The sequence below is a fragment of the Eublepharis macularius genome, chromosome 4 (genome assembly GCF_028583425.1).
Source record: "Eublepharis macularius isolate TG4126 chromosome 4, MPM_Emac_v1.0, whole genome shotgun sequence".
NCBI classification, from domain to species: Eukaryota; Metazoa; Chordata; class Lepidosauria; order Squamata; family Eublepharidae; genus Eublepharis; species Eublepharis macularius.
In genome coordinates this window covers 51,490,120-51,507,759 of record NC_072793.1, presented here as the reverse complement: position 1 = coordinate 51,507,759, position 17,640 = coordinate 51,490,120, and the positions used below count along the sequence as shown (strand labels likewise).

Here is a 17,640-nt window from a genome sequence, read left to right as displayed (position 1 = left end):
ACCTGGCAGAAACGAGACCGGAAGTTGCGTCCCTCTGTTTGCCAATAGTTCCGGGGACAGGGGACGGCCTGGCGCGTGCGCGTTGGACTTGGCCGACGAGCTTGAGCGGTGGGTGGATGTCGGCTCCGTTTGAAGAGCGAAGCGGGCTGGTGCCGTGCGCCACTCCTTGGGGCCGCTGGTACCAGACCATGGAAGAGGTCTTCATCGAGGTGAACGTGCCTCCGGGGACCCGCGGGCGGGATGTGAATTGCAGCCTGCAGAGTCGGCATCTGGCGCTGGCCGTGGCGGGGAAGGATGTGCTCAAGGTAGGGAGCGAAGGGGTTGGAAGTAAGTATATAGCTGACATGCTTACAAGGACTGAATCCAAGCTAAATAGGTGAGAAAGGATCTTTGCTTAGACCTGCGTCACCCACCTTTGCATATTTTAGCAGCTCAACATTTATTACTCTCTCTCTCATATTGGCAACTGAGGTGTATACTGGGTCATTTGAAAATGTTCTATTTGTGATGTGAGAAAACATGAAGGCTTTGTTTCTGGTGGTGGTCAGTCTTACCAAGCTCTGATGTAAAAGGTAAGAGCTGAAGACATATATCTGAATCAGTGTTTAGTTTCTGTTGGTAAACTTTCTCTCTTTTCTCCTCCTTCATCTGCAACTGTCTCTCTGTTATGTTGTCATAAAAGGCCATCCTAAGCAGAGCTGCACCCTTGTAAGTCCATTGAAATCAATGAATTGAGAAGAGAGTAACTGTTTAGGATGGTGTTGATAGCCTGTAATCTGCTGAGGTATACATCTTGGGACAAATTCTTTCGCAGACATTCAGTAGTCTGCCCCAAGTATCCTTTAGAATAGTGGGGGTTTTTTTTAAAGGGAAGGACAGAATTCCTCTTCAGTATGTTTCATTTTCTTCCTTTGTTAATATGAGGAAAATAATATTGCCTCATTTTCTTTATGCAAAAAGGTGAGCCACAGTACATAGCCAAGCAAAGCAGTATTAGATACCATCCATGTATGTGAAGTAGTTATTCTAAATCTCTGGGCAGTCCACATAGTTTGTTTTTAACTTTAGTTCTCCTGGGATACTTAGTTTAACTTATTTAAGTGTGTCATGGTTGCATGTTAGGTCTGTAATCGGAGAAAGTTAACAATTCTTATTTTTATCTTGACTTTCCCTAGCAGAATCTGTTCTTCCTCTTTTTCTGGTTCTTCCCAAATACATATTTACGAATATAACTGATGTGATAGTCCTCTTTCTCATTAATCTATATATTTTGAACCATAGTCTGGCAAAACTCAAGCACCTCATTAGATTTCTACATTCATCTTGTATAAGTTTGATTAGTGGAAAGTTGCCTGCTCTCTCATGTATGGATCCATTTCAGCTGGCTTGAAATTCTGCCTAAACAGAACATGCATGTTACCCCCATTCTGCAGTCAGACCATCGGCTACCCATCAGTTATCATGCTCAATTAATGATATTGACTATCTCATACAAAGTGCTTCATGGCCTTAGCTCTACAAATTTACAGTGCTGCCTCATATACTGTCATGCAAACCCAAGCGGAATTCGTAAAAACTAACTAACAACAATAAACAACAGTCACATATTTCAATCACGTGTGATTATTTGAAGTACTATAATTAACAAACGTTGTATGCTATATAATACAGACCGCACAAAGACCATTCAGCAGCGTCAAAATTCTACAATACATTCATTTTTAGGGGGAGGACACAGTTAAAGTGCTATGTGCTATGCCTTACTCATGCAATTTCTAATGTCCATACAGCTATTTTCTGCAAGTGCAAAGTGCTAAGACAAAATACTAAGGCAAAATATACTGTCATGGCAGCTTTGCTCATCTGAAAAGGGGGGCATCTGCAGGTGTCATCCTACAAATGGGCACAATCAATAACTGCCCATACGTGTATATTCTCAGTTCTGGCCCCCATCTTGTGGAATGGCCTACCTGATGAAGTTAGGAGGGCCCCCACTCTCCTGGCTTTCTGTAAATTATGCAACACTGAATTATTCATGAGGACTTTTTTTACACAGGTAAGAGAGTTATGTTTTGACCTGGATGGTCCAGGTAGCCCAAACTTGTCAGAACTTGGAAGCTAAGCAGGGTCAGCTCTGGTCACATGTTTGGATGGGAGACCACCAAGAAAGGACCATGGTTGCTACACAGAGGTAGACAGTGGAAAAAAACCCAACCTCTGAATGCTTCTTGCCTTGACAGCCCTATGGGATTGCCATAAACTGGCTGTGACTTGACAACATGCACACACACACATGATGGCTGTACAGGAAGGAAATGGTGCAGAGAGATTGTGGTGAAGGTATAGGGGCTGTCATATTAAATTGATTGTGCTTTGTTTCAGCATTGTCTTCACCTCACTATCAGTTTCTTGTTTGTATTCAAATTTCTGCAATCCATACAATATTGCAGTGTTATTGCAGTGTTTTTTAAATGTTGGATAGTATTGACTCACATTGTATCATTTGCCTTGAGTCTCAGTGAGAAAGGTAGACTATAAGAGTGGAATGGAAAACATGAGAAGAAAATGCATAAGAATAAGTTGACTGAGGCATAGGCTTGTTGTACACATGATCCTTATCACAATCCCTTGGGATATAGAATTAGAATTGTAGCCCCCAGCAGTTCCCTTGCAGCGGTGAGTGTTATGGACCAGTTGACAATTTTTAAAATGAAAACGTTTGTCTAAGTCTAAAAACTGCAATTTACTGCCAGCATTAATTTGAAAAGACTGAAAAATGCTACCCATGTATGTATTTTCAACATAGTAAAATATTTCTTTTCAGGGTAAACTGTTTGACTCTACAATAGCTGATGAAGCAACATGGACACTAGGTAAACATCCTACACTTATTCTTAAATTAATTTTCCAGAAACAATTTAGTTCCATTGCTGATTTTATTTCCAGCAGCCAGCTGTTTGCTTTATTAATTAAAACCACATTTAATTGGGTTTTAATCTTGTTGCTGATTGGACTCCTACACATGCCTGAAGGAATGTGTCAAGCTAAACAAGCCTTGTTTCTTCCTCTGGCTCTCTTCCCCAGGGCAGGCCAGGAAAATGGGAAACCCGTACACTCCTGTATCCATCCAGCCTTCCTCCACTACCTAATCAAATGATATGGACTCTGGATGTTGTCTTAATAGGTTGAGCAGGAGACGGTTGGATGGGGATAGAAAAGTACTTTCCATATCCTGTAAAGGCTGTTGTGCGTTGTATGTGTACACTATGGAAGGTGGAGCTGAGGAGAGTGAAATGGGCTATGTTGCATCTCTTCAGGGAGGAACTGTATCCACGATGCTCAGGTTACAATGTGAGTCAATACGTGGAGTGGAATTTCTTAATTGTAAGTCATAGCCAGCTTGACAGTGTAGAAATCAGACTAACATTAGGCTATGACCCATCAGGTGTAACTAGTGTTGAACACTGGCAATAGACCACATACATTGCCTTTTTAAAAAATAACACGAGTATGTAGTTAACTGACCATAGTCAGTCTCAGTGTGGTAGTGGCTGCATGCAAAGTGTCATGTAATGCCTAGAGCGTTGGACTTAGACCAGAGAGATCTACATTCAGATCAGTGCTCATCTTCTATCCTAGTCCTACACTCCTTGGTGAAGAGTAATTCCTGAATATCTGAAATGTGATATGTTAATAGAGAAGGATGTAACTGATCACCCCCTCCCCACATTCACCTGATATCCTTCTACAGCTACAGTTTTTCAAAAAAACTCGTGTTTATTATTTATCAAATAATCAAAGCCTATATGCTATCACTAGAAATTGTGTCTGAGTCCATGACAGCCATTTCACACAACTATATTGTTTCACTACTGTACTTGATTCTGTTTGACGTAGTAATGGTAATCTAAATCCATGGGATACCATTAATTGTGCTGTGCTGAGTACATAAATACTGCTAATTACAAAGAAAAAAAATTGCTTCAGCTTGCTGATAAAAGAACTTCTGAATTGGAAAAAAAGTCTTCTGTTATTTTCTCTCCCCCCCCCCTTTTTTTTTTTTTGTAAAGAGGACCAGAAGTTAATACGAATTGTCTTAACCAAAACCAATCGTGATGCTGGAAACTGTTGGAGTTCACTGTTAGAGAATGAGTATGCTGCTGATCCTTGGGTCCAGGACCAGATGCAGAGGAAGCTTACGTTGGAAAGGTTCCAGAGAGAGGCAAGTCCACAATAACTAGTTAACGTAAACTTCTTACTTAAACTAGAGTTCCTGTGTTAAGAAAGCAGAGGATTGATGTTCATTTAAAATATAGCCGCAGCTAACTGAAGTTCCTGCTACTTATGCTTTTAATATATTCAAAGAAGGTTATCTTCCCATCAAGTGACTGAGGATGCTTGAATAAACAAGAGTCTTGTGGCACTTTAGATGAATCAAATTTTATTCTAGCATAAGCATTCATAGACTAGGGCCCACTTCAGATGTTATCCAGACATCCTCGTTATGTAGTCATTTTATGTCTACATTTCTATTTTACTTCTTTATTTACAACATTTATATTCTACTGTTGAGCCTAATCAGAGCCACCAAGGTGGCTAACAATTAAAGCAGCCTAATATAAATATATCATAAAACCAGTTAGAAACCAGAGCTAAATACACACATAAAACAGCAAAATGGAAACATAAGGCAGTAGGATGGAGGGAACTACAGACAAAACAAAAAAGAGTCTTCACCAGCAGGCAGAAGATGGTGATAGAAGGGAACAGATGAGTATCCCTGGGAAGGGAGTTCCATACATTTGGCACCACAATGAGAAGACACTCTGTTGAGTTGCCATGCTTGGGAGAAAGAAAATGTTCACGAAATGGAGAATGTCCAGAGTGAAATGTAATTATACTAAATAATTATATGTAAATAATTCATATTTAATCAGGAAAAATACAGAGATCATTCACTAATTATGCTAAACTAGTTAACACTTATAGTTGGTGAAGAATGACATATAATGAAATGAAATATTTTAATTCCAGTTCACTTGGGGGAAGTAGATATTCTAAAACCTCTGAATGAACCCCAGTTCATCCATTTAATACTAGAATCGCCCTTTGAAGTGATGTTGTTGAAGGATAGTGATTTTGAGGTTGGAAACAACTACAAGAGATCGGTGAAAACATTTCCATCTACAGAGACATTGGGCCAAGTTACAAGCAACGGCTTCCCTGGGTTTTAAACCCGTGTCTGACACCACTTTAATTGATTCAGAGTTTGTTAACACTGAGCCATGAGGTCCCCTCCAGAACAGGTGTACAGTGGAGCAGCTCTAGTCACACACAGTGTTCCTCAGAAATAGCACAGAGGGACCCATGAGCACATAACTGCCCTGGAAGAGGGGAAGGATACACTGTAAAATGCCCCCAAGTGCAAGCACAGATTCTGCCCAGCTTTTAGATCCTGCATGGGGTCCTGTGAACATTGACAGCAATGGATTCAGAGAACTTTCCAAACTCGAAGGAACTGGGATGGGGGGGGGGGGAGCTAGACACCTTCAGTTCCTTGTGCCCTTGGAAGGCTAGCGTGTCTGCCCTGCTCCTTTGCAAGAAGCTCTGCCTAATCTGAGTCTAAACCTTTCCCTCCACCCAGACATGGATTCAGCAATAGATTGGGCAAGGGCAGGCAGGGCTTACCTGCTTTATAATCAGAGAGACGTGGAGCAAGCAGCTGGGTTGCCATCTTCCTCTGATGAGCTGGCTGGTCAGCAGGCCCAGCTGAATAGGGATTCCCTGCTGTGAGCCTGTCCTGGAGGGGGGCCTCACAGCTCGGTGTTAAACATTACAAATCAATTAAAATGGTGTCAGCAGACATAGGTTTAAAACCCACGGAAACCGTCGCTTGTAGCTTGGTCCAATGTCTCTGTAGATGGAAATGTTTTCCTTGATCTCTGAGTATGGTGGTTTTTAATGTCAGCTTTCACTCTTTTACATAGCAACAGGCATGTTTATCCTATGTGGAGAGCACTTAGGAGGATGAACTTGTGGATGAGCCAGAGATGGTACCGCTGATACTACTGGTCCTGTAATTGTCTTGCCTGTGTATATGTGGGGACAAAGGTGATCTCTTGCTTTGTTGCAGAATCTGATCCCAGTGTTTGTGTCTCTTAGGTAGTTGTTAGTATGAAGCTGTTTTAGCTTTAGGGGATTGCCTGTAGCAGTGAAGGGCCTTTCTCCCAAGGCTTGTGAGATAGCATTATCATTATCCAGGATGGGCTTTAGATCATTTATGGCACATTTGACTAGTTAAGAACTGATAGCTGCAGCATCAGTAGTGCTATGTTATCTTTTTGGAGATGGCTTATTTCTGGGTACCAGTCTGGCTTTTATAGAATCATAGAGTTGGAAGGCATCTCTAGAGTCATCTAGTCCAACCCCCTGCACCATGCAAGAAATTCACAAAAACCTCCCCCACCCACACACACCCAGTGACGCTTACTCCATGCCCTCATTCTTACTCTGTGCCTTATCTCATTCTTCTTTTGAATTTAGGATCAGATCATGAAGCCATTTTAACTACACGTTGAATAGCGTGTGTGTGTGTGCACGTGCATATAACATTTACTTGGATTTGAAAACTACTGCCAAGAATACAAAGAGGTTTTACACCTAATGACGCCAGATAACATAGATCACTGTTGTAGCCTCTTTGTTAATTTATTTCCTTTGTTTGTGCCCCACATTTGTCCCTAATGGGGGCCCAAAGCAGCTTACATTGTTCTCCTCCCTTCCATTTTATCCTAACAACAGCCCTTTGAGGTAGGTTAGGCTGTGTTGTGACTGACCAAAGGTCATCCAGCAAACTTCCATGACACAGTGGGGATTTGAACCTGTTTCCTGGATCCTCAACTGACTAATATGCAACGTACCAGCTGTCTAATTTGGGAAAGGGATAAACAACACTGAAAATTATTCTGATTAATACACATACAATTGGTATAAATGACACTTTCTGTACTGTCTTTGCAGAACCCTGGATTTGACTTCAGCGGAGCAGAAATCTCTGGAAACTATGGCAAAGGCGGGCCAGATTTTTCTAGTCTTGAAAGATAGCCAAGTGCCTTTAGCTATTTTTTTTGGAAATAGGAAATAGATTCATGGAGGACTTGAACACAGCCAAACAATTCATCTGCCAGACTAGTCTTCACAATGTTTTACTCCTTTTATGGACTGCTGCCGTTGGTAATGGCTTATATTTAAATTGTACTAATATAGTCATGAAAAATAAACACTTGTGCATAAAAGTTAGTGTTTGCAAATGATTCTGCTTATGAAGATTAAGAACACATTTTTTGTTGTTAATAAAGAACTAGTATATTTGATGCATTAGCAGTATTAAAGATCCCAAATTGCATAATTCTTTGACCTGAAGAGATAATACGACTACACAAATGCTCTTGCCTTCTCATTTGACAAAAATTCTAATGTTGGCAGGTTATTAAAATTAATTTTGAAATACCTTTGAGTGGTCTTATATGCATGATGTTGAAGCATTTCAGAGAGCTGTGCACATAGGTGCTTTTTTAAAGAAGAAAAAAGTCTGTGTCACTGAAAATAGATTTGAAATCATTTTGATTGTTGAGAGCTTCAACGCAGTTTACCCAAGTACATGTGGAAAGATCTTTTATTTGGCATAAGTGTCTTTTTATTGTTTTGTGCCAAGCTACGCGCAAATAACACACACACACAATTAGCTAAAGTTGCAGTTTGGGACAAGGTAGTCCAGAAGTAACTGATATATGAATGTTCTAAGCCTTTATCTTGACCTAGAGTTATTTGCCGATGCAGGAATTCCAACCATAACTGCAGTATTTTTTCCTTCACGAGTATGCATGCCCAGTAAAATTTCTGATTTATTTTTGAACGGCAGTAGTAGCCCTAGTGCTTCACTGCCAAATGTTTTTAACCTGGAGAGAGTATCAAAAGCATCTTGCAGTGTGTGTTGGGGGGGGTGGGGGGGCAGAGGTGCTACTGTTTGAGATACTGAAGTCCAGACCTTCCTTCAGCCTATGAAAGTGGTTATATGATTGGCTTTTATCCTGTTTGCACATGGAGCTCTGAATTGCAGGCTTTGGCTGAACTGAAAACTTAAAATGCAGAATAAACTGTGCCTTATGTACAATTAGGAAATGGTAATGTGTGTTTTAGTTGCACCACTTTCTGAAGAATGATAAGCATATTGAGTTGTGTATCCTATTTTGTTTGTGGTTCAGATTTCTGTTGTGTATATACACAATGAATTGAATAAATTTTAATTGCAGTTTGTCTGATTTTTATCCCCTAATAATGTATACTTGGTGTCTATAATTGCAGTGTCTTTGTACTTAATGTATCTGAGCCTAGTATGTGAAGAAAGGTAGTAATTTTCTTGTCTAAGAGAGTATTACATCTCAACTGCCTCACAAAGAATTAGCTTGTACCATATTGCATTTTTAAAGTGCCAAAACCAGTTTGTGTGGAGCTTTCAAATTAAAATCCCTTTTCTCAGTCTCCAATGAGTTCAAGATTGTTTTGGCTATTAAGCTGCCACATGAAGAGCCTCATGTTTTGCATATAAAATTGAGTAACCATTTTTATAATTTTAATTATATACATGGGTGGGGGTCCTACTTTGCATTGAGAAGGAACCAAGTTCAGTCGCTGGCTTCTCCAGTGAGAAGGATCTGGTAGTAAGGGGTGGGAATGGCCTCTGGAGAGCTGCTCTTAGGTAGTACTGACTAATAGACCAATTATCTGACTTGGTATAAGGCAGCTTTGTGTGTTACTGTGTACTCACAATATGTATACATATTCCTTTATTTACTGCAAGAGACTTTGAAACGGGGAATGGGGGAGACAGAACATTTTCTGCTGCTGTGTCTGTGTAGACTGAATGGTAGGACAACCGTAATATACCAAAAATTCAGGGGCAGGTGCCTTTGCTATGTAAAATGTCATTGAGAGAGCAAGTGGTGGCCTGATCTGCTAGTAGAAATCAAGAGAGGCAACTTCACAGCTTGTAAACTGGGTGATAAGTTGCAGAAAAACTTCCTACTCATGCCTGCCTAGTGCATGTAAAATACTTTTACGAAAGGAAAATATAAATTAAGCCTTGATTTTTAAATGGCTGTGTTGTGCTATTCAAATACACTTAGGTGAAAGTGTGTGCAAAAATGTCTCATGTAGCAAAAAAATTTACATCTCTAATCATACAAGGAGTAGCAGTAGTTCCCTATTCCCACTTATTTAAAGCATATCTACAGGACTGTCCATCTCCCTACGCTCCACCATCACAGCGTTGCTCCTCTGACCAGAGCCTTCTGCAGGTACCAACTGTCCATACGTGCGAGTTCTCTGTTGTGATCCACACCTTATAGAATGCCCTGTCCGATGCAGTTAAGACTCTCACTCTACTGGCTTTCTGCAAACTGCAAAAAAATGTTGCTTAAAGAAGTGTTGATTCAGTTAAAATACTTGAGTGGTGTGGGGGGGGGGGGTAGGAAAGTTACTACTAGTGATAGTTTGGCAAGGTGGCTGAAATGCTTTAGCACAAAGTAAGTTCATATCATGATTTGCAATCCCACAGCTGTTATCTAAAAGTGCTCAAGTAGTCCTGCCTAAAATTGCTTTGCCATCTCAGCCCTTTGAAATCACCAAGACATATAGGGGCTGGGATACATAGCAGCAGTCCTGCTGGGCTTCTATGAGGAGACCTTCCTTAGTTAAATCCATTTCCCACATGGCTGCTGTATGCATCTAAAGCTCTAGTATTCATTTTCCAGATGAAAATAGCAGCAGAACAGCACATTAACTTGCAAACTAGTTAATGACTTAAAAAACATGGATAACACTAAACTCCATAGTATATAATTAAATTAATTGAACATATTGTATTACAAACACAACTTTATTGCATGACTTGCAGCAATGGCAGCAACCATTTGCCAAAAGGAATTCCAAGTATCTATAGGCCATGTTGTATTTCAGCTCTTTCGTGGCGTTTAACCTGCTACAGTTCTTGCGCAGATGAAGGATCTTACCTTTACCCACAAATGGAAATACAGACTATGTTGGCATTCTCAGTGGACCTTTAGTAGACCTATACTCTTTGGCTCATTTTTGCAGTGAACATGGTCTAGTTGTTTCAAGCCCTTTGGAAACAGATGAAAGTTCAATACAACAGCATTTATGCTTCAACAGAATTTGTAGCTAACCAGTGCTTATCACTTTATACTGTCCCTGAGAAGGTTTCAATATCTTGTGCTACTGAGAAAAAAATGCTAGAAAAGATATTGAACATAACCATTTAACTGAAGTTCCCACAATAGACATATTACCCAGTGCTGACACAGGCTATTTAAAAAAAAAATCTATTTCTGGAGCAGTCATGCACTTCAGAAAGCCGAATTATGGTGGCAGTGTTAAAGGGAGTGATGCTGTATAGATGATGTATCTATCACCAGGAACCCTCGATAACCACAACTTGTCTGGCAAGATGACAAGTCTTCATACCACTGAAGCCTGTAGTGGGTACTATGAAACTGCTACATATTTCACTATTTCCATCACGTATTATTTTGTTCTTTGTTCCAGAATGAGCTTACTTCCAACTTGTGCTAGTATAAAATCCAGGAAATATTCTCTTGAACAGAAATGCTTCAGACGAAAATCTTTCTGGTGTTCTTTGGAGTTTCCACAGGACTCGGGATTAGTAGCTGCCACATTTCAGCGTTTTTAAGCTCAAATATTCACTGTTCTCTTGAGGAACCCAGAAAAGAACCATCCCAGTGCAACATGCTTTCCAGTCAGTCACTCAACTGAGAGGCAGTGTGCGGTCACAAAGTCATGGAATTTTGCTTTCAGCAGGGACAACCAACAGATTCTCCGCTTCCATGTAAAATAGTCCTAATGCTCAAGGATACACACACACCACTATTCAACACTCCACTTTCTCTTCCATCTAGTGAGAGAGAATGAGAGAATTCTTTAATTACAAAACAGAACAGCATATATGTTAAGGGAGGTAGAGTTGCATGTGTTTATACCACCATCCTTTGTCACAAAACTTGTTTATTTGCATCAATTGTATTACAGAAGAATTATATTTCTAATGTAAAGAGTTCATTATGTCAAAACCTAGAACTAAAACCATGACATTCATTAATTCTTACGAACTGGCTTCTGGACCATCCATTGCGGCACTTAGTTTTTGAGCCAATCCAGTCTGCTGCTAACATTTAAACAATGCTTTTCTATCTGTTCATGTGGAAATCAGAATGAAGTTGGTTAGCTTTCGTTTCCAAATTAGATAAGCTCTTAATGCTACAAGATTGTGTTAACAGGGTCAGGAAAAGGGCCTAATCGCCCCTGTATAAATGGTAGATGTTTAAGCAAATTTGGGGACTAATTCCAAAATAGTGTGTGAATAGGCAATAGAACTAATTAAAAACAGTTTAAAGAACAAAATCAGGACCACTAAAATTCTCAACACTCAATTTCATCCAAATTCCGAGCATCACAATACCTCAATTTTCTTACCAAATAATTGGTAAGTGAAAACTCTAATAAAAATATGATCTACATTCAAGGCAACCCACAGGTTCCAGGCAGTTAAAGTTAGTAACAGGAAAGTTGGGGGCGGGGGGAAGCCAGTTTTAAATACATTGTATTTAAAACCCAGATCCCAAATGTGCGTTCTCAGATACTTACTGTTGAGAAATCAGTTTCTGGAATAGTAGGAAGGTGGGCTATTCTGTAGCAGCTGTGTTTCAGTTGTCGTGCTGTGCGACCAGACACAATCCATTTCAGCTTCTGAACATTTGGTTTTGAGCACTTGCTTGAGGAATATTCTGTGAGGCACTTTGACACCAGTTCCTTCCAAAAGGATAACTCTCTACTATTTATCTGCAAAAAAACAAGTTTGGAAAGGAGAATCAAGACTGCCTAGAAGAAAGTAAAATTAAAGCAAAGTCATTGGCAAAGCCCAAGAACCAAATAGACATCAAGATGAAAACACTGACAGATTAAAATGGACTCCAGGGATATTATAGCAGGCAGCAGGGGAAAAAATCCAGTTTTATTCTCAAGCCAGTTTACACCGTTACCAGTTTTAAGTTTACCCTCTGGTAACTACTACCAACTGTCCAATCACAAACATTTATTGTAAGCATAATTTTGTGCTAAGGCAACTAATTTCCACATCATAGGTCATATTACATCTTGTATCCCAGGGACAGAGGCTTTCTAGATGAGTGACCTAGAAAAATAAAGGCAAAGCTGCTGAGAAAAGGGGAGTAGGGGTACAAAGTTTGCAGGCCCAAGGAATGAGCACGGTAGCAACGTAGGAAGCTGCCTAATACCAAGTCAGGCTATCTTCCTCTGTGTGCTCTCAGGCAAAGAGGGATCTTTTCTAACACCTGATACTGGAGGCTCTGTAGCTTAAGATTGAATCTAGGACCTTCTATATACAAAAAATATCCTTCCTTGAAGATACCAAGCTTCTTGTCCAATAATGGAAAATATTGGAAAAAAACCATACAAATTAGTTTGAGTCTGAAGGAATTACCTAAAGCTTACCTTGGAATGTATTCTGTAGCACTCCACTGTTTCCATCAACTCCAGCAGTTTTTCTTCAGCTTCTAGCACTACTATGGAGAGTGCCAACACAGATGGCTGAGTGACAGAAAGCAATTAAGTTGGCAACTGATCACACCAGTTTTTTCAAAAGCTCTTTCAAAGACACTTGACCAAACATCTTACCTTTGCTTTAGAAAAAACTATTCTACAGTGGCATGCCTTAAGCTGGGCTTCAAGTTTTTCAAAGCTAAGATGCTTTTTCCTGTGATCAAATGAGACACAGATCAGGTTACAAATGCCAAACACAGACCACAAGGTATTTGTTGATGACTAGCCATAACATTTTTTCTATCGTTTTTGGCTACGTTAGTATGAAATTCAGATCCTAAATACGAGCAGCCAATTCCTAACTATAAGTAGACTTGCTGAATTCCTTTTTATCTATAATACTTTGTGTACATTTTAGTTTAGAATATCAAGGTTAATTAAGTACCTTAGCAGAATATCAAGGTTAATTAAGTACCTTAGCAGTTTGGAACCAGTTTAAGATCAGCTAGCTAGCAGGAAAACCCAGTTTAGGAATATCAGTCTCAAGAAGCTAGTGATATTGATCTGTCCTTCCCCCCTTCTCCCTCCACCCCACTCATTAGCTGACACATTTCTAAATTAACACAACCCACTTAATATAGTGCTGTTTAGACTAGACTATTAGTGGCCAACACTTTTAATTAAGTAGCTTTCTTACTACCGTATATGTCAATTAGTAGTGTATTTACTTTCCATTTGTTTAACTGTGCACATATTCTGCTTCACCTTGCCTAAAAAGGAACTCAAGTATCAGATGTATTTCAGAAAGTCAACTTTACCTTTCATTGCTTAAGCTGTCATGTAGTACTGAATAGTAGAGTTGTAGAAAATGAAAGGCAGTTGTTGCTTTTAGTTTTCCACATAGCTTCTCTAAAAGAATCCCCTCCATTCTCATCATGTCAGAAACTGTGAACCGATACTGACTTATTCGGATCAGATCAGCAGCTAGAGGAACATTTCTCTCTTCCTCAGTTGCTTTCACAGCCAAGTAGAAGCAGCTTAGACCAACACAGCCTAAGTGTTTTGGCTGTACCTAAAATGGAAAAGATGCACCTGAAATCCACTACAGATGATCTACAACTTCTAACATGCTTAATGTTTAAGCTGTAATCCTAAATAACCAATGAATTCAACAGGACTTGTTTATTTAATTTCAATATATACTAATCTCTATGCGGAAACACTAAGATCTGCGAGTGTCATGAAATATCCAGCTGCTAAAATACTACCTTTTCAGATGTAGAACATGGATGCCAGTTGTTTGGAACTTGCCTTGGGCTTGCCCTCCTATACTACTATACCAGTAGTTTGACTATTTCAGTTATTACATTTTATCTAAACTTTTCTGCAAGGAACTCACTCATTTTAAGTGTGCCAGCAAAGCCTCTCAAACACTGTGTTGAATGCCAATGTCCTTTGAGATTTCTTGAACAGAACAGAGAAGCAAAGGGTATGCTTTCATATGTGTTAGACATGCAGAAATGACTGTATGATTTTATTCAATATGATTCACACAGCATAAGTGTTACATTGGGCAGCATCTCCTTCCAGCTGAAGACTCAGAAGGCCATATATTTTAACACTTTTACTCACAAAGTTATGCAGTCTAAAAACCCACCTTCATTTTTGATAAAAATCTGTCTAAGTAATTCACAGCGAGAGAAAACGTCTCTGTACTAAAGCCAAAGAAGTGAATTAAACTAAGCAGGTCTTTTGCTTCAAAGTCTCTCAGCCTTGCCGTCATCCGGAGTCCGTTATCATGAGCTGATTCAATTAGCCTCAGGCCTGAGAGTTTCGGCTGACATCTTAACTCCTGTTCCAGTAGCACATTCAGCTGATACAGCAGTTCCGGAGTCTCACTTGTTGCAAGTGTTTCAATCATCTGAAATACAAGACTTAGTTCAGACCGCTTACAGCAAAAGCTTTTACACGCCAAATTGCATGAGGATCATATTCAATCTGGTCATCAGTTGCAGGAGAGCAAAGAATTAGAAATTCTCTACATTGATACAGCAGCAAAGTCTATAACATAAAATTCACATTATGTTATAGACTTCATATATAACATAAAATTCACTATAACATAAAATTCCCAAACTCACGTTTGCTAAGGTTAAAAAGAGGACAGGAATTTGTAGAGAAGCAGGGCTTTTTTTCAGGGGGAACGTGGGGGAACGGAGTTCCGGAACCTCTTGAAAATGGTCACATGGCCGGTGGCCCCGCCCCGATCTCCAGACAGAGGGGAGTTTAGATCTCCAGACAGAGGCAATCTAAACTCCCCTCTGTCTGGAGATCAGGGGGCGGGGCCACCAGCCATGTGACCATTTTCTCTGAGGGCAACCCACTGAGTTCTACCACCCCTTTTCCCAGAAAAAAGCCCTGTAGAGAAGTACAACTAAGTGAGTAGGAAAACTACTTAACCTTCCCCACGGATTCTGCCCTGAAAATCCCCCCTCAGTTGGGCTTACTTCTTATTTTGGATCCCACTTGTGGATAAAAAGGACTGAAGACATTCTGGGAAAGAGACAAAGGATAAGTCCACTTCTCCCAGCCGTTGATTTTCTCTTACAAATTCCCCACAGCTCTGCAGTGTGCCCTAAGAGGAAAACAGATCAGAACCCGATCTTATTCTGCTAACATGCAGGTTCACCTCAAGTCGCTTTTTACTGTGTTACAGCACGGGTGCACAACGCAGAGTTACCTGAGCCAGAACTGACCCCAACTGGAACTTTTAGGATGCTTGGAATTTGGCAACACTTAAGGCTCAAACAGGCAAGATGAAGATCACTATTTCATTCCATAATGGTTTACTCTCCATTCAGTTTCAGTATTCAAAACCTGCTTTATTCTAAGCATTTTAAAGGGGGAGGGGAGTGGATCAGCAGCTTGCCTAGGATTTGCTGCATCTCCCTTAGGACACTGTTTCATTGATACCCAGCTACCCCATTTATTTATTTAAAACATTTATTAGCATCTTTTTTACCTTTCAAGAACTCAGGGTACCTTATAAAATAAATATAACAACAATAATAAAAAATGTTAAAAAAAGAACTAAAAAAGCACACTTTAAGACTGCCAGTAGCTAAATTTAAAGCAGTCCTAAATAACTCTGACACTGGTGGGCTTGCTCCTGTTCAGAGCTGTAACCCACTGGCAACATAGATGTCCCAACAATACCTGCAGAGTTACCAAGTTAATGGTGGAATCCGCAAGCCTCACAACAGATGCTGGCGAGCAACACATGGCTCCTGGGCCATATGGTGCACTGCCCTGTATTTGAGCAACATCCTTTGGGACACAGCCTTGCCCTAAAAGCAGTGAATCCCAACATGGCACCCATTAATGGGGTTTCCTGGTTACCCACCTGTCTTGGAGCACAGCCACAAATACAGACTTCCTTGTGTCTTAGCTTGGAAACCTCCCCCTTGCAGCCACATAGAAATTCAGCTCTCATCTTTCTTTGAAACTAAAGGGGGGGTTAAACCATCACCCCTATGCAAACACAGAGGCATGTATGAACCACTGGGCAGCATGAATTGTTATATTTAATGTTTTTAAATGTTTTTAAATGTATTATTTAATGTTTTTAAATGTTTTTAAACATGTTTGTATTTGTTATCCGCCCTGAGCCTGCGAAAGCAGGGAGGGCGGAATATAAATATAATAAATTAAATTAAATTAAATTAATTAAATTAAATTAAACAGCCCAAAACAGACAGTTGATCCCCAGATCTCCACCTCCATCTGACAGAACCCAGGAAGCATTACCTAGGCACCTGCAGGAAGGGCCCAAAAGCAGCTGCTTCCATAGTGGGAGGATGCTTGGCTTAGAAACTTCCAATATTTTGTTATTAGCTCCCCCGTTTTATTTATTATTTATTTACATTATTTATAGTCTACCTTTCTCACTGAGACTCAGCAGATAACAAAGGGTGAATCAGTACAGTCAATTTCAAGGATGTTTCAAGAAACAATGTAAATTTTTGCAAATTTGTTTGCAAATTTGCAAACATTTAAATTTCATTATTGTCTCTGTCGCCCCATACCCTCACCTGGATAGCCCAGATGAGCCTGATCTTATTATATCTCAGAAGCTAAGCAGGGTCAGCCTTGGTGAGTAATTGAGTTGGTGGGTACACCTCCAAGGAAAACTAGGGTTGCAGAGAGAGGCAATGGCAAATCGCCTCTGTTAGTCTTCTGCCATGAAAACCCCACCGGGGGCGGGGTGGTGGTGTCACCATAAGTCGGCTATGACCTGACGGCACTCTCCACCACCACTCTGGCTCCCATAACAGCTACTCTACCGTCTCAAAGTCCCGAAAGTGCTCGCCGTTCAAATAAGTTTTGGGGGACCCTGTCCTAAAAGGCATAATTCATCAATGCAGCACTCAAGTTTCCAAAGGGGGGGGATCCTTTCACACCCTGTGCCAGGAGCCTATTTAGTGGAGCATAAGATTAGGATAAGAAACGCTTAGTATGGAACTAGTGGAAGTTCTATGGACGTGTTTTCATTCCCGCCCTAAAGGAGAACTTTCTTCTAGATCACAGCCCCCTTTCGCAGAAGACGACCTGCAGCCCTACGGGCGGGATCCAGGGCAGAACGGAAGAGAAAGAGGGTTGAGGGAGGGCGTGGTTTTCAGGGGCAGCCGCCCCCGGGCCAAAGTTGGAACATAAGGGAGACCCAGCGGGCAGAACGCCCCCCAGCACACATGCCTGGGCTTGCCCTTTCCAGCCCGACTCGACTACGACAATCCCTAAAGACAATCCGCCGCCCAGTCAGCAGCGCCCGCTCATTCCCATTCATCCCAGCCAGCCCCAAAGCACACTCCCCCCCCCCCCCGCACCTCCCCGTTACCTGCCTTGCGTCCAGAGAGGCGGCTGCTGAGAAAGGTCGGCGGGCCTGCACTAAAATCAGACTTCTAATAAAAACCATAAATAAATATTATA

At 40.7% G+C, this 17,640-nt stretch overlaps 2 protein-coding genes across 2 annotated transcripts; one reads left to right on the top strand and one right to left on the bottom strand.

Moving 5' to 3' along the window:
- Positions 1 to 74: 74 nt before the first annotated feature.
- NUDCD2 (NudC domain containing 2) lies at positions 75 to 8,541 on the top strand. The gene is made up of 4 exons (XM_054977496.1): positions 75 to 305; positions 2,825 to 2,873; positions 4,071 to 4,222; positions 7,021 to 8,541. Exons 1-4 carry the CDS (start codon positions 117 to 119, stop codon positions 7,102 to 7,104), a joined length of 474 nt encoding a protein of 157 aa, XP_054833471.1. The 5' UTR covers positions 75 to 116; the 3' UTR covers positions 7,105 to 8,541.
- Positions 8,542 to 10,562: 2,021 nt separating this feature from the next.
- On the bottom strand, positions 10,563 to 14,575 carry CCNG1 (cyclin G1). Its single transcript, XM_054977808.1, has 6 exons — positions 14,312 to 14,575; positions 13,473 to 13,726; positions 12,790 to 12,868; positions 12,607 to 12,702; positions 11,740 to 11,934; positions 10,563 to 10,990 (listed from the first exon to the last, which is right to left on the bottom strand). Exons 1-6 carry the CDS (start codon positions 14,573 to 14,575, stop codon positions 10,967 to 10,969), a joined length of 912 nt encoding a protein of 303 aa, XP_054833783.1. The 3' UTR covers positions 10,563 to 10,966.
- Between the last annotated feature and the right edge of the window lie 3,065 nt (positions 14,576 to 17,640).

Bases quoted from the DNA above. Each gene is read 5' to 3' on its own strand.
- CCNG1 (XM_054977808.1), bottom strand. From the start codon at position 14,575: ATGATTGAAACACTTGCAACAAGTGAGACTCCGGAACTGCTGTATCAG. The intron at 12,703-12,789 runs GTAAGATGTTTG...TCTGTCACTCAG, and splicing joins TAGTTTTTTCTAAAGCAAAG to CCATCTGTGTTGGCACTCTC. The intron at 11,935-12,606 runs GTAAGCTTTAGG...GTTTTTTTGCAG, and splicing joins GCTACAGAATACATTCCAAG to ATAAATAGTAGAGAGTTATC.
- NUDCD2 (XM_054977496.1), top strand. From the start codon at position 117: ATGTCGGCTCCGTTTGAAGAGCGAAGCGGGCTGGTGCCGTGCGCCACT. The intron at 306-2,824 runs GTAGGGAGCGAA...ATTTCTTTTCAG, and splicing joins CGGGGAAGGATGTGCTCAAG to GGTAAACTGTTTGACTCTAC. The intron at 2,874-4,070 runs GTAAACATCCTA...TTTTTTGTAAAG, and splicing joins TGAAGCAACATGGACACTAG to AGGACCAGAAGTTAATACGA.